The sequence below is a fragment of the Hipposideros armiger genome, unplaced genomic scaffold (assembly GCF_001890085.2).
Source record: "Hipposideros armiger isolate ML-2016 unplaced genomic scaffold, ASM189008v1 scaffold_583, whole genome shotgun sequence".
NCBI lineage: Eukaryota > Metazoa > Chordata > Mammalia > Chiroptera > Hipposideridae > Hipposideros > Hipposideros armiger.
This window is the reverse complement of record NW_017731933.1, coordinates 468,569-485,418: the sequence shown is the minus strand read 5'-3', so window position 1 is coordinate 485,418 and position 16,850 is coordinate 468,569. Positions and strand designations below refer to the sequence as shown.

The window sequence follows — 16,850 nt, the reverse complement described above, 5'->3', positions numbered from 1 at the left end:
CAGTGTCACTGGCCCTCATATGTGGGATCCAAACCGGGGCCCTCTGGCATCCCAAGCGAGTTCTTAACCATCGCGCCACTCGGCCGGCCCTTGATTTCCTCTCTTTTCCAAATAGGTGATACTGTTCATTTATCATATATTCTTTCAAAAATGTTTTTTGCATAAGAAGTAAATATGAATGCATATATTGTCCCCCTTTTTAAATCCACTTAGTAGCACATTATATACAATATTCTGAAACGTGTCTTCTTTTAACAGTATATCTTGAAGATGTTTCCATATTCGTACATAAGTTTCTATAATACCTAGCATTCTATTCCATGGATTTGTCATAATCCCTTCAACCAGTCATCTGTAAATAGACATTCACAGTTAAATGTTAACCGATAAACTTCACTGTTACAGGACAGTTCCTTTTAACATGGTGTTAAACATTGCATAAATTTCCCACAGATAATTTCCTATGTACGTGATTAAATCTTCAAGAAAATGTTCCTCGTATGACATGAAAAGAATAAGCTGCCTACCTTTTATTCTTTTTTTTTTCTGTTTTAAATGATACTGTTTAAAAACCTGTAGGAAAAATTCCTAGAGTAGAATTTACTAGTCAAGAATTATATGGTTTATAATTTTGGCAGAAATTGACACATTATCCTCAAATCAATGGGCCTGTTTTATATAACCATAAGCAGTATGTAAGAGTGCACACCTCTCTCCCAACAGCCTTGCCACGAATTAGCAAACCTTTGGATTTTTAACAATCTATTGAGAGATTGGACGCCAATGTAGTTTTCATTCCCATGTCCCCTATTATGAATGAGGTTGATGATTTTCTTAATATCTTGAAAAGCTTTTTTAAAATGCTTTCTCCCCTGTGGATTGTCCATTATGTACATCGCCCAATTTGGGGAGTGGGGTTATGGAGCACTCTGCCTGCTCTGCTTATCGAGTTCATGCTCACACTTTCATTTTTTAAAACTGGTTTTTATCAATCTGTTCTTTTATGATTTCATGAGTTTAAAAAGAAAGATAAAGTCTCCCGCATTTAAGCTGGATGCATTTGTGGGGCTAGCACTGTAGGTAGCCAGGTTACTTGGGTCACATGAGATCCTTCATTTCCTGCCGGGGGACGGATTCTTTCAGGAAATTTGCTTTTTGTGTGATTCTGGTGTTAAGGACCCAGGCCCTAGGCTAGGGCACCCTTCCCCCCCCACCCACCACCCCCAAAGGAATTTAAAAAGCTCCTGCTTCAGCAAAAGTCAGCAAAGCTTCTTGTCAAGAGACTAGGAAAAGATAAGCTAGGTATGCTTTATAGCTTACTTATTAGGGAAAAGATAAGTTAGGTAGCTTGTTAGGAAAAAATAAACAAGTCATGTTTTATAGCCCGTCAAGAAGATAAGCAAGTTATATATTAGCTCGTTAAAAATAATAACCTAACTGTGTTTTATAGTTTGTTAAAATAAAATAAACTAACCATTTTTTTCCTTTTTTACACACTAACTTTTTTTTACTTCTGTATCCAACTTCAGCTATAAAACCCTTACCCACCAAGACTTAGCTGCTGATCTCCCCCTTTGAGAGACAGCCCCAGGTCTGGTCATAGACTCTTTGGAACGAAAATTCTTTTATACAAGTTTTGTTTAGGAGCCTTAAACTTAACACTGGGTGCAGTCTTGCCTCCCTGTTTTGCTGAACCATACTGGATCCCAGAGGGTTCTTCTGTCTACCTGACACCTTTCTCCCACCAAAGGTCCCTTTACAGATATGGTTTTACTACAGGGTGCCCACGATCACCCTCAGAAAGTTTATTTTTGCTGAGATTCACTAGTAGTGACTGCACTGTTTCTGAGATCTTTTTTGATGGCTCCTTACCTCCATTCTTTTCTGTGTGGCACATGGAAAGTACTTTGGTTCATTCCTATAGTTTTTGAAAAACCTTCAATATAATCTAGTTTCTAGAGATTAAGTGTTGTCAGGTACTGAATGTTAGTGTCCCCCCAAATTCTTATGTTGAAGACCTAATCCCCTACTGTAGCTGTATCTGGAGATGCGGTCTCTAAGGAAATGATTAGAGTTAAATGATGTCATAAGGGTAGTGATCCTATGAGATTACTGACTGTCCTTATAAAATGAGACCCCAGAGAGTTGTTTCTCTCCTTTTCTCCCTCTGTCCTTATTTGCATGAAACCAAGGAACATGGCAAAATGCTGAATCCTAAAACAGATAATAGGAAATAGTGAATATATGAGTTTCAATGTAGCTGTTAGATGTGAAACTAAAGAACTTTAGGATCTCATGTCCTTCCTTTGTGGATGTATGTGCTCACATGTAAATCCACATGGTCCAGCCCTACAAGCAGCTGTTTCACAAACCTTTAGTTGCCCCCTCCCAAGGAAAACAATTGGATGATCATTGTTTTCCTGGTAATAATGAGAATAGTATCACTAATTACACTTGAGAACTTTATACAGTCCAGGCTCTTAGAGATATTTTATCTCATGTAATAATTTTATTATTCATAATGAACACTTATTATACTCATTTCAAGCATGTGAACTCAGAGTCTAGCAGAAGTTCAGCTTGCCTGCATTACACAGTGTGCGAATGATGAGTGGCAGGGCTAGGACTAGAACTCAGATCAGCCTCACTTCAAAGCCCTTGTTTTTCAAGTCCATCACCTGGCTAATCCAGGTAGTTTCTCCAAGAAGGACAGGTTATATAATGAAGAATTCATTCTCTCTCTTGATAATTTGCAAAGGTAACATGATGTGGGTGAAATAGTGTGTGAACAATCTTTTTTTCCCATTTAACCACATCTTAAATGACTTTAGTTACCTACATGTAAAAAACCATGCTAATAAAGATATATTGCATGCACAGATTGCTTTTTTTTTCCTTATCATGTAACATAGAATATTCTATCAGCTAATAAAGTAAAATTCTGGTTTTTACTGGGGTTTAAACTTGCAGATTTTAAATTAATCTTTTGAAACAAAAGAGGATTGCTGCCCACTGATGTGCAAGGACTTGTGCTTTTCAAGGATACAGTGTTTATATGTTCATGTGTAAAATATCATGTGTTATTGTACATTCTTACTATTGTGTGATATGCTGCAGTTAAAAATAACATGTTAGATCTATAGTAAGCATACAATGTATTTATTATTATGGCAAAAAACAATTGCAGAATGCTAATATAACATGACTCTTAATGTAAAAAATTATCAATTTTGTTTGCTTTCTTCATTTATCCTGTTCGATATAGTTAATAATTAATAATATTAATTATTAATATTCAGAACTATATATGCATGTTTTTATATATACTCGTATATATGAAAAGTAGAACTTAGAGGCAAGGGAAGAAAGGGAGCAGGTTTTTGTTTTGTTTTTTTTGCTTTTCCCTTTATACCTAATTGTATTTTTTTCCTTTTTTTATATCTTACCACTAGCAGGTAACACTTTTATAATAAGAGTAAATAATAAAACGATCATAATAATGTCTTCAGGATAAACTCTAGACCCAGAGAATATACGTTTAATTATTTGGAAAGTGAATACAAACACCTCCTAAATATTCCCAGTTAAGACATGCCAGATGAAAAGCCTTTATTTTTATAGACCCACAAGTTAGCTATTATATTAACAATGTAGCTAATCCCCCATGTAAGCCTATCAGCACGTAATCTAATAATGCCCTGGAGGACATAACAGTTTTGTTGCTTTGTTTTCACCATGATTCAACAAAGTTATACTTTGGTAGCCAATAAGAATTAACTGGAATATCCACAGGGACTTTATTACAACCAGGAGAGCCTTCCTTATATCCAGTCTTTTGAATGATTATATTATGTGAACATATTACCTACTTTATTCTCTAATTGCTAAAAGCTATAAAATAGCATAAACAGGATAATGCAGTAACTGGAAATATGAACATCAAATTGCAAATAAAAACAATGAGTTCTCAGGCAGTAAAAGTAAAACCCTTTATTTTTCAAGCTCCCTCAAAAAAATTAGATATTTTACGGGCCCCATTTTATTAATATGCCAAAATTTAGTAACACCTTGAAAATGTTAGGGGTAAATTTTCTTTTATGGGTCTGAGAGACTGATAACAAAATAGTTGCTCCTCTACAATTTCCCTATGTCCTTTTCATTTACCATAAATCAACATCTCAAAATAAAAATTCCCTGCTATTTAAAAAACCCACCTACATAGAGGCTGTTTCTAGAGTTTGTCCTACTTTTCTAGAACAGAGTAATCAGACTCATTGAAGCTATAAGCTTTTTATCTTATTGATGCTATTAGAAGAATATTTAAATATGTATGACTTTCATTTTTCTAAACTGATAGAAATGTAGATAATGATAACATGGGAGAAAAATTACATTTATCCTAAACATTTGTATAGTTGATTATCATCATGCACAATCTTACCTTTAATTTTAGGATAGTACACTAGATACAATAAAGAAAAAAATGTCCTCATTTTTATCTTTAATTTTGTGGATAGAAAAAAAGAGCAACATAATAAAAATAAATATGAGTCAATTGCTGAATGGAATATCTATATAAGAGCATATAATATTACTTATTAATACATTGCAAGGACTTATTACGAGTCTAAATCAAAAAGAGTTTCAAAATTTTGGGGGGAGGGGGTTTCATATAATACTAAACTACAATTCATGGGGTAGGTACTATCATACTCATTCAACATCCAGGAAACTGAAACCTTAAGATGTCAAATAACTTACATCTCAAGGACCAATGACAAGGAGACAGAGCATAATGATTCAAACCTGTATCTATTTAAATCCAATGTTAGAGAAAGTTATTGAACTCAAACAGAACTGGCTTCAAATCTCATCTCTCAGGAGAATGATTTTAAGGTGTGAAACTTAGTTTCTTCTAGTAGAAAATGATCATAAAACAGCTTAAATACAATAAGATAATGCTTTAAGCATATAGTTCAATATATGTTTACAATACTAATTTCTGTTACTTCCCTTTATAAAAACATATTAACATAAATTCAATGTAAAAGATGGTTGGTAGTATCTGGGTCTTGCCTAAAGACACTGATTTCATTAACAGTGCTGTTTTTTTCTCCCATAAAATACTTTGTTCTCTAGGTTTCTATGATACCCGCCTTCCCCCGCCCTCCTCCTTGCCCCACCACCACACTGCGTATTTCTTTTATTTCTTATACAGGCTCCTGATCCCCTGCTTTTAACTCTAAATGTTGAAGCCCAGTACTGAGCCCTATGCCCTACCCTCTTTCTCTGCATCCGTGTCGTCCAACATGACTTTATTCCTCCCTGGCTTTCCTTACCTCTGTCCTGCTGTTTCTCGGTGGCGACACCAGTGCACAGATCTGTTGGACCATCTTCATCATGCAGATAGCATATAATGGGATAGTCTTAGGGCTGAAGTGTTGCTGAGTAGATATAACAGGCTTACAATGTGATGTTACAGTAGACTCTGCTGGAAAGAGTGAGGCTGAAACGGTGGAAGGTAAATTTGAACCTGAATAGAATTATAAAGTTCTGTCAATCATCAGATCATTCGTACATAATATTTTATGTATATGCATAAGAATACTACACATACCTTTTCTCTGTTTGGGACATTTTGTCAAATTTTCTCTTTAATTAAATTTCTGAAGTGCAGTATCTCAGGGTTAAACTATGGCTCCTATAGGTTTATATTTTCTATTGAAAACTAAAAATTTTATATTCAAAGATGGTATGACTCCTATTTTACATGCAACCTTGACATATTTATTGGCATGCTAAAAATTTAACACTTAATTTTCTGACAAATAAGAATCAAGATGGTATATATTATAATTAAGGCAATAGGCTTCTTTATAAATTAAAGAAACTAAAATATCCTCAAAGAAAGGTAGAATCAATTTCCTACAATTTTTATAGGAGAAGATAGGCCAGCTAACTGTAGAAATGATGGAAGAAAACACACTAGAGAAAAGCTTTTTTTCTTTTCAATTCCATTGTAGGTTTATCATAACCACCACTAACTCTTTTTGGGTATGCATCAATTTGAGGATTTGTGTAGTTACTTTCTAAAAATGGGTGTTTTCAAAAACATTTTCAAAACATATGGGAAACATTTATTAAACTACGCATAACCATACATTATAGGGATAGAAAACCAGAGCTGTAAGAAAAGACACCCAAGTCTTAAATATTCATTATGAAGACACTATGCAAATGCTCTCTTAACATTTATCTTTAATTTCTTTTCAGGAAATCTAAAATTTAAATTATAGTTAAAACATTTTCTTATATCCAGGTCATGGGAAATGATTGTAATACATGCACAGATGCATATAACAATACTTCATGTAAAGAGCATGCTGTTCTTAACTTTTAAGAGACATACATTGGTTTTTACTTTCCCAGTATTTGTGGTAGATTTGACTGAGTCATCCAGGTATGTTTGACTTTGTCCATAACTCTAATTGATTCTCCTAGAGATGTCATGAGGTTATTAGACTTTTAACATCGGAGAAAATGTGGCTAAGGTCATGTGACTAATAAATGGGACCCTCAAAACTGATACAAGCACAAATATGGTTTTGTTTGTTCATCCAACTGAGTCTTGACTGTGAGCACAGATTATGCTAATCATTAAAGTTACAGAGATTAAAGAGAAATTCTGGCAGGAGGTTACAGTCTAATTTGGAAGACAGACACAGAAGTGAATAAGTCATGAGATAAATGTAACTCTAGGGGATGAGGAATTTTTTTTTCTTCTTTTACTTTTTAAGTTCTTGACTGGGACTCCTATAATAAGACAGCAAGAGAAAAGTATACACATTTATATAATATCAGTTTTATCTACATAGCAGCGCTCATAAGGAAATGAAGACCCAAAGGAACAGTTTAAGCCAGACACTTATATAATGAGTTGGACAAAGTAGTAACTTGTCACAAAGTACTAGGCAAAGGGGCTTGGGTTAGTTAGTTAATGGGTCGAGAAGTGACTAGAAGGATAAGAGTTTAGCAATGTTTCTTTATACAGATTTCTCGTCTCCAACTTCCCACCTTTGGTGATAAACATCTATCTTTCCTCGTAATATAAGGAGGGCATCTTTCGGATGGAATTTTTATATACTTTTGGAAAGGTCAGTGTGCCCCTTTTTCACCTGGTATTTTTCAAGTGCCTTTAACTAAAAATAATGTAAATGCCAAAGTGGCATATTTTGAGGTGGAATATTCTGAGCTGCTTCATAATAGTGGAGACAATAGGGGACCTAGGTGACTGTAGGTGGGCCCTGAGCACTTGCTTGGGGGACTGGTGATTCACTGATCATTAAAACAGAGAAATGGGCTTTTCATTGAGAAGAAACGGCTTCTGCAGAGGCATAAAGGTTGGAAAGAGAAGAGCATAGTCAGGAGCGAGGGAGCACGGCATAATACGAGTGGGTCATGGTGTTTCCTGGGTAAACACTGAAGGCGACAAAGGAAGTGGAAACGTTCCAAATGTTGAAAAGCTATGAATTTCACGTGAAAGTTTTTGAGTCTGTCCTGGGGCTGGAGTAAAGACAGAAAAATTTCATGCAGGGGGTTTAGGAGTTGGTACAAAGCTAGAGGACATATTTCAAAGGAAGAGGCATTGAGGGAGAACGTTGGACAAGCATCACCCCTTCCATTGGAATTGCCTAGTGTGGTGTTATGCGCATGACACAGATATAAGATATGCCTTCTGACTTCAGAGAAAACAAGATCTGCACATTTTGATATTTGTGACAAAAGAGAAGACTATCACCAAAAATGAGTTCTCTAGAACTTTGAATAGTGTTATCCATCATCTCTACATGTTTTTTCCATTCCAATTTTTCTCTCCTTTCTCTCCTTCCTCTATGCTTTGTTTCGCAAACCCTACCAAAAACCCAAAGCCATAAAGACTATACTATTTCAGGTCAGTGGATGTTACATTAGGGTTAAGGTCAGCTCTGAGTAACAGAAACACAAAATAGCTGTGGCTTTAAAAAGATTGGCATAGTTTCTCTCTTACCTGAGCTCAGAGAATAGCTCCCCAGGGCTCACGTGTGGCTCTGCTCTATGGATGAAAGTGCTCGGTTTCTCCGTGCTGCACTCACTACTCCTCCTGGCCCAAAAGGAAGCTCTAGCCACACCTTCAGCATCCATGTGGCGAGATAGAGGGAGGAAAAGAATTAAAAAAATACATTTCAACAGTCTTCTGGGGAGCTTTCCTGGAAAGTTAACAGTATTTCTGCTTATAAGTTTGGGTACAACTTAGTAATTATTAACGCTCAGCTACAATGAGGCTAGGAAACATAGTCTTTATTCTGGGAAGTGGAATATAGGGACATATGCGTGACAAAACATAGGTGTGTTCAGTGATGGAAACTACATAGTGAGGCCATTAGTAATCTCTGCACCAGTAGGATTCCTTTAGTTTTTTTCTTTTCTTTTTTTTTTTTTGGTGTGTGTGTGTGTTCTTAATTTATTTTAAATCAAATAAAATAGCCATTTTAAAATTTATTTCATAAAATCCTGATTGTGAAATGAGTATATATGATATGTGCATATATTTTTTTCAGCAAGAACAGAATAAAGCATAAAATAGTGTGACAGGTGGAAATACTTTTAGGAGATTTGAAGAAATTCAAAACATTTTTCACTCTGACATATACCAGGTGTGATCAAAAGATACAGTGAATGTTTAAGTTTAAAAGATTATTACAGTACAAGACACCTTGCCATAATTCCCCAAAATATCTTCCCTCGCTTTGAACACACTAATCTCATTGTTCTTGCCACTTTCTGAAGCAGCTCTGGAAGTCCTCTTTCATGAGTGTCTTTACTTCATCCTTCATCATGACAATGCTCCATGTCACACATGGATTCTGGTATATGGCAATTTCTGTCAAATAAAAACATTATGGTGTGTCCTCATCCACTTTATTCATTGGATCTGGCACCGTGTGACTTCTGGCTCTTCCCCAAAGTCAAAATGACCATGAAAGGTAAATATTTTGAATCAATTCAGGACATCGAGGCAGTCATGACAGCGCAACTAGAGACACTCAAGAAAGAGGACTTCCAGAACTGCTTCAGAAAGTGGCGAGAATGACAACATAAGTGTATACGAAGTGAGGGGGAGTAATTTGAGGGGGATTAATGGCAATGTGCCTTTTACTGTAATACTATTAGTTTTGTTCTTTTTTTTTTCATTTTGACATTCACCATGTCTTTTGATCACACCTACCTCATACAGATAAATAAGGAAACATTGCACTTGGTACCATCATTTTCTTTTTCTATTTTTATTTTCTAATTTTTGAATGATGTCCACTAGGTATTTTAAAGATTGAAATCAACAACATGAAAATTGGAAGTAATTCTATGATATTAGCTATTAAAGTCAAATTGATCAATGTTGCAAATATCTTATATTTGCATAAGACATTGCTTTTCCTACTTAGCTGTATAATTTCAAGAATATATAAAAATATTAAAATAAAATTCAACTTTATATAAATATGTTTGCATTAATCTAATGATAATGAAGTATATCTTGAGACAGAAGAATAGTGACAGTATGTATGGTTTATTTTATTTTCATATTTTTTAATCAACATAGGAATGTTCACACACATATTTTCCACTATATATAGTGAATAAGATATTACTCATAAAGGGATATAATTATGTCATTATAAACTTTACTAACGTACATTTGAATCACTACTTAAATGGCTTCCTTAATTTCCTCTGTGTTTAAAGGAACTTAATTTTTCTTTTGTTTCATTATTTGTTGCACAGACAACAGTTTAGTGGCTACCAGAAGGTAAGGGGGGAGGGGAGTGGTAGAAGAGGGTGAAGGAGGTCAAATATGTAGTGATGGAAGGAGAACTGACTCTGGGTGGTGAGCACACAATGGGATATATAGGAGATGTGTTATATAATTGTATGCTTTAAACCTATGTAATTTTACTAACCATTGTTACCCCAATGAATTTAATTTAGAAAGAAATAAAAACATATGCTATGAAATAGTAGTTAAAAAAAAGAAAAGTTTCCTTACCCTTGAATTAAATTTATACAAATTTATTAAAATGTCACTACCCACATTAAAAAAAAACAAAGGACCTTAGTGAGAAAGCAGGATTTTATTGATAATATTTGACTTTATTTGTTATCCAGTACTTATGTCTCTTTGACTGTTACAGGCTTTTAAGTGAAAAAGCACAAAGTAACTAAATCAAAGAATGCTTTAAAAAAGTTTTTCTGTAACACGTTCTTACATTTAAATATTCCAAATAGAAACTTGATATTTTAACACCACTCTTGTTGCAGAAACCCTGCATTAATTTGTCTATTTCCCATTTAGACATTCCTTCATTCAACAAATGTTTATTTAGTGACTACAATGTGAAAGGTACTGCACTTGCCAATATAGCAGATGGAAAATACATAGATGTGGTGTGAGAACTTTAAGAAATATGATGCAAAGAAAACATTAAATAACACTACATAAATAATTAGAATGCTGGTGTGCAATATTTAGAAAGGATAAGATGAATGTTGTGGTCATTTAGAGGAACAAGCAGTTACATTAAACTGTGAAATAGAGGCTTTCAAGGGAAGGATTTGATATTTTGCCTGACTTTCAAGCTAATAAGTTAGGCTACCACAGTTTTATAGATGCTGGCAGAATGTGTGAGATTCTAGATCAGAAACAAAGAGTTGATTACCCACTCTGGTACATGCCACACACATGAGTATATATGGATCACAGCTAAGGAACCCTGGATTTGGGAATTCCCAGTCTTAATGAGGTCTGCTGGCATACTTCAACAATGTTTTTCCTAGCAGAAAACAGTATCCAGTCAGAAAACCAATCTGCCCTCTGTCTCCAAGGCTGTTTGCTATACATATATCCTTGAAATGACAGCTTGAAACAAAGTTGTCAATACCTCTTTCTCAGATATGAAGAAACACAAAAGACCCAAAGAGAATTGTCTCCCAAAACAGAGAAATCTTTGTGGAGAAATACCCTTTGGTCTGAGTTTCAGAGGGTAGTTTTTACTAAATGGAGTTTGGAGAGTAGAACTTTTAAGGCAAAGGGAATTGAATGAGCCATGTCAGGGAATAATACTGGTAACTACGTATGTAGTGTTTTCACCACTGTCTCCATGAAACTGTAATGAATATTTCCAGCAGAAAAAAAATACATATGCAAAAGTTAATGCTTCCTAAATTATTTGTTTTTATTTAGATATTATATTTTAGAGAGAGCTACATTTTAATGTGTGTGTGTGTAGTATGTGTGTGTGAGTGTGTGTGTAATTTAAGCATATGCAATTTATCACTTCCAAGTCTTGGGGATGTGGGAATATCCTGAAATGGTTAGATTTAAAGTGGAAATATTGATTTGAGAGTCAGCCTGGGAATAAAATTGCAACAAATTTAGATGAAGCTCTCTACAACTCCATATCATGAGTATTTGGATTTTGACTGTAAGAGCTATTTAATCCAATTGACAACAATGGAGAAGAGTGCAATTATTAAACAGATACATTATCAGTTGAGAGGGAAAAAAAGCACCAAAGTTGCAGAGTAAACAGTAAAAGTGGATAGTAAAGACAGGAAGCTAAAACAAAAATTCCGAAGTCAGTATAACTGGAAATTAAACAAGACCTAAACTTAGAAGAACAAGAGAATGATACTGATATTGTTATTGGACCTGAAATAGGTGGAAACCATAGATCCAGACATACACCTGAGAATGCTTTTTGCCAGCAATGGGCATCATGCCTTTAATCACCATCCCAAAGGATAATTTTAACGTTTTAGAACATGATATCCTGAAAATAAGTAAGTAAATACATATATGTACATGCATACATAGTGTGTACATACATACGCTCTTGGAGATAAATTGTAAATAAATATTTATTAAAACTGACAACTCTGTCATTATTCTGGATTTGTATCTTTCACCTTATATAAGTAGCCTAGAATTCAAACACAATATAAATGCCCTTATATTTAAATCTGCCTGACAGGATGATGGATTTTAATAATTTATCATGGAAAAGGTAAATTTCATTATTGTCAAGATGAGTCAGCCTGTTCTGAAACCACAGCCTTCCCATCTGATGGAGTTACAGATTTGACAGCTGTGCATTGAGCAACAGGTTCTCGCTGACATGTGTGTCTCCAACAAGATGCCCTCGTGTATTCCACAGTGAAAGTAATTACAAAAAACATGGACTTTCCATCACACGTTCTCTTCTTTTGATATTTACTATTTAAACTAAACTTGCTCTATGCGTATTTAGATAAATTCCTACCAATAATATATAAATATGTAATGTTTGAGTTGAGAAGTTGGTGGTAATTATAACTCTAGGCTTTTTGAATATGTAAAATATCTTACTGCACCCCACACATATGAAAGATGGAATGATACAGTCATGAAATAAAAGTATTTTTTAACAAAGACAGTTTGAAAACAAGAAAAAGAGCAAAGGGAACTGTTTTGTTTTCTCCCCCTCCTCCCTAAGCAAACATAAGGCATTCTCTAGACTTCTTTGAAGTCTCTGGTTTGTAAATTAAGAATGAATTGGTAAGACAATCCAGTCAAAGGCTCAAGTTACAAGAAATAACATCTAGGGGTAAATGTGAAAATACTTGTTTTTGAGAGCAGTGTTTCTTCAAAGTTTTCTGAAGGAATGACTGTTCTGAATAGATATAAATGGCTAATATTTAATATTGTGTGATGTGATTAACTCAGTGTAAGAAAAGTCATTTGTAAATGATGCACCATTATGAAATCATGCATTCAAACAATTAGCTGAACATGTGTAAAAATACTTCAATAAAAATCTCTATTCACAAATGAGAGATGTGAAGCTCAGAAAATAAAATCCCCATAAAAATGGGATAGTTTTCTACAAAATGAACATTGGAGGTCATGTCTCTTGACTAAATAAGGTGTTACTAATTCTATTACTGAAGAGGGAATAATGACGGCAGCAACAGGACCAGTCTCTGGAAGCAAATTGGGATCACTTAGATTAAGTACTGAGCACAGGACCCAGGTCTCCATTATGCATTATTGCATGTAATGCATTATTTGAAAACTACATTTTCTTTGGAATATTATTGCAGTAATGATTTGTATCAGGGAACGTTCTTGTTTTCAAACCACAAAAATCAACCCAGCCATGGAAAGCAGCACATACATTTATTGGATTAATATCCTATAGCCATCACAATTAATGAGGGGCCTTAAAAATCAGGTTTGGCAAGAAATAGGAACCAATAGAAGTTAGGCAGTTAGAAACAATGTCAAGTATTTGATATTGAAACTATGTAGCTAGCATGACCCTTAATTTGAACAGCTGCCATTGGACTTGTCCTTCATAGCTCAGGCCCTTGAAACCCTTAACTTTGCTATGAAATATTTCTCAACTTTCTCTACATCAATCTGTTATTTGTTCCAGTGTGTTGATCATGCAATGTGTATGTCACTAGCGCAGGTTAGAAGAAAGGAAGAAACATTATCTGGTCCCTAGGTGTTCAGAGGTGAAAGTTAGGGCTCTGGTCATCAGAATTCATATTGGAGTGTCCATAAAAGCGGAAACTGTGTTTAAGTGCTGCTTAGTAAAAAAAATGCCAATAGTCTACGGTGTATTTCTATTGTGTTAATCTCAATCGGTGTTTTATTTTATTACGGTTTACATTTTAATCCTTTCTAGCCTTTCCATGGGTAGATTTCCTAGAGTAGAGCAGAAAATTTTCACATTTGAAGTCTGGATATGTAAATAAAATTACTTTCAAAAGTACCGTAGTAATGTTTACAATTGTTCTTTCATTCCACAGACTTATTTATCACTCTTCATAATTGTAATAATAGAGATTCATAAATATAGAATGAATATGTAGAGTGAAATGCACTTGTATGTTTTTGGAAAGCCACACAAGATTATTTTAACAAAAACACTCATTCCACATATATGTTACCATTACAGAAACCACTTTCTTCACCTACTCATGAATTATGCTTTGTTAAACAACTTTGCTTAAACGGCTAATGTGTTAATTTCATTAAAAAAAATCACACCAAATGGTGTGAAAGTATTACAGTAGCACCTTCTATATATTCATCAACTTGACTTCTAAGAACAAAGAGTAAAGTATCTTGTTTTGAAATTTGTGACTTAAAAGTTAAGAATATTTTGATGAATAAGCAATTGCATTTTAATATAAAATAATCCAAATAATATGTTAGATAGATTGGAAAGAGTATTTTGTAACTACAGTAGTGATGTTTACACTTGTTCTTTCATTCCTATTTATACTCCAAACATCATTACTTTTAATATTAAAGCACAAATTTTAGTAAAGGAAAAAATTGAGAGTTGAAGAAATTAAATGATTCACATATTTTCAGTAAATTCTCAAAAAAAAAAGATAAAAAGAAAAAGAAAAAGAAAGAAAACCTGTGTTTTCTGACTTCCTTTTCAGTGTTCTTACTATGTTGGAACTAGAAAAGCATGTCTCTTTTTTTATATGTTGGGAGTTATTGAGTCATTTTAATTTAAATAAGTGAATATTTATTTGCTTTCAAAAAATATTACAAACTTCAATTTATATTTGCCAGATGATTAAAATGCAATCCCAGTTCTCATCCAATATAACACTTGCACAGCTGGTGCAGTAAACGTTATTATCAGTCTGAATTTATGGGGAGAGATACTGATAGGGGAAAGAAGTTTGCTCTGGTTCTCATGTCATTATTTTCTCATCTCCTGCTCTGTGTAAACTTTTTAGTCAGTTGTATAAAAGAATTATGTGATGACTGATATTTATATTCATTTTTAAAAATAATTTATGTTGTCAGCCATCTTGTGATTCACTTAGATCTACATTTTAGTTTGTACCGATTTACAGGACATGAATTTTATGGAATGAGAAAATGATTCATCTAATATTTTTACTAGATGGCATAGCTAGAATCTTGAATCAATATAATTTTTTAAAAAACATATTGAAACACATATATAAAAATGCAGCAAAACTTGCTACACACTTTTATGTTTTCAATTAGTTAATAATTTCAGAGTCAAATTTTTCTCTCCCACATCCTGTTTATTATCTTTCAAAACTCTTTCTTAAGTTTTACTTTATTATCTAATTGTACTAAAATCTAAGTCCCAAGTCCACAACGTTTCTTATTTGATAATCAAAGCATTTCCCCTTCTGTTCTTTTTGCCACCATTCTTTTCTCATTTACTCCTTTCTTTACATAGCTACTAGAATTCTGTGTAGTGTTATTCCAAGGCTGAATGTCTAGCTTTCCTGTATGTGAAGACCCACCTTAGCGTATTATCTGCAGGCCAATCAAAATCCATGCAAGCTATATGGAACCATTTGATATATATTCTCACTCAATTGGATTGTGCCAACCTGATCCCAACTGTAGAACAATTTTCAATTTCATACATCTTTTCAGCCATCTTCTTTTCTGTTTTTTTTTTTTAAATTTCTTTACTTACTAAGTGACTTAAAGTACCTATTTAACTGCTGGGATGGTCTGTGACAATTTTTCAACCCTAGGAAGTATTTTGTTGAAGTTCAGGGAGTCACATGTAATAGGTAATTGATTTGCAGTATGTGTAGCAAATTTTTATCACATTAACAAAAACAAATAAATACAAAAACAAAATGTGCACTTAGTGTGCAGAGATCACATATTGTAAGCGATCACACTACATACTCAGGTGTGCAGATACTCATGGTCAGTTTTTGAGCATTTCAGTACCCCCTAGGGCTGCATTCTGTTGTTTCAAAGAATATATATATACACACACACACACACACACACACACACACACACACACACACACATATATATATATATATATATATATATATATATATATATATAAATATATTCAATATACATATACCCTGAATATATAGAATTGAACATTAGCAGTGCAGACAGGGAGATCCATGTAAAAATGTATGCAGTGTGCAGGCGTATGCAATGGCTATCTGTGTGTGTACTTTTGTATGTATTTCCAAAAGAATTTGTACACATTCTTTATCAGCATCACACTGCAAAACAGTATAATTTGCATTCAGAACAAGTACTTAAAACTAGCCTATTTTGTAATTATACGATTTTCTCTCTTTCCCTTAGGTAGAAAATGGTTCCATGTGTTCACCTCCTGTGAAGACTTAGAATCAGACAACTGCAGCTTTGATGTTCCAAGTGTTTCAGGATGTAAATGCAGTCTGACCTTTCCTGGATGGACTGTTAAATCATGGACACACCAAACAATTTACTTTGGACTGCCCTTCCAAAAGATGCTTTGGCTTCTCTTTTGAATACTCACTAAGCATTTGTAGCTGACAAGGAAAAGAAAGGAAACTGTGAACTGGAAAGTGATCTTACAATGAAAATTACGAGCACATCTTGCATCTGTCCAGTCCTCGTGTGTCTCTGTTTTGTGCAGAGGTGTTATGGAACTGCTCACCACAGCTCCATCAAGGTGACCAGAAACCAAACCAAACACATTGAAGGTGAAACCGAAGTCCACCATCGCCCCAAAAGGGGATGGGTTTGGAATCAGTTCTTTGTTTTAGAAGAACATATGGGACCAGATCCACAATATGTTGGAAAGGTAAGTTTTTGTTTCTTGATTTGTTTTTTTTCCTCTTTTTGAGAAATTGTGGGGTGAGATGAGAGTGGAGATGGATTTGAATTTGAAGAGACATGGCACATTAAGTGAATTATGTTATAGAATGCTGTTACTTATGCTAAACAATTCAAA

At 34.1% G+C, this 16,850-nt stretch overlaps 1 protein-coding gene across 3 annotated transcripts in view; it reads left to right on the top strand.

Moving 5' to 3' along the window:
- Positions 1 to 16,850, top strand: part of LOC109371665 (cadherin-18-like) — a 455,237-nt gene that overhangs the window by 341,715 nt on the left and 96,672 nt on the right. For all 3 annotated transcript variants that reach the window (XM_019624319.1, XM_019624318.1, XM_019624321.1), the window contains one exon: positions 16,217 to 16,700. In XM_019624319.1, the coding sequence (XP_019479864.1) occupies positions 16,473 to 16,700 (228 nt within the window). In that variant the 5' untranslated portion in view covers positions 16,217 to 16,472. The remainder of the gene's footprint in view (positions 1 to 16,216; positions 16,701 to 16,850) is intronic.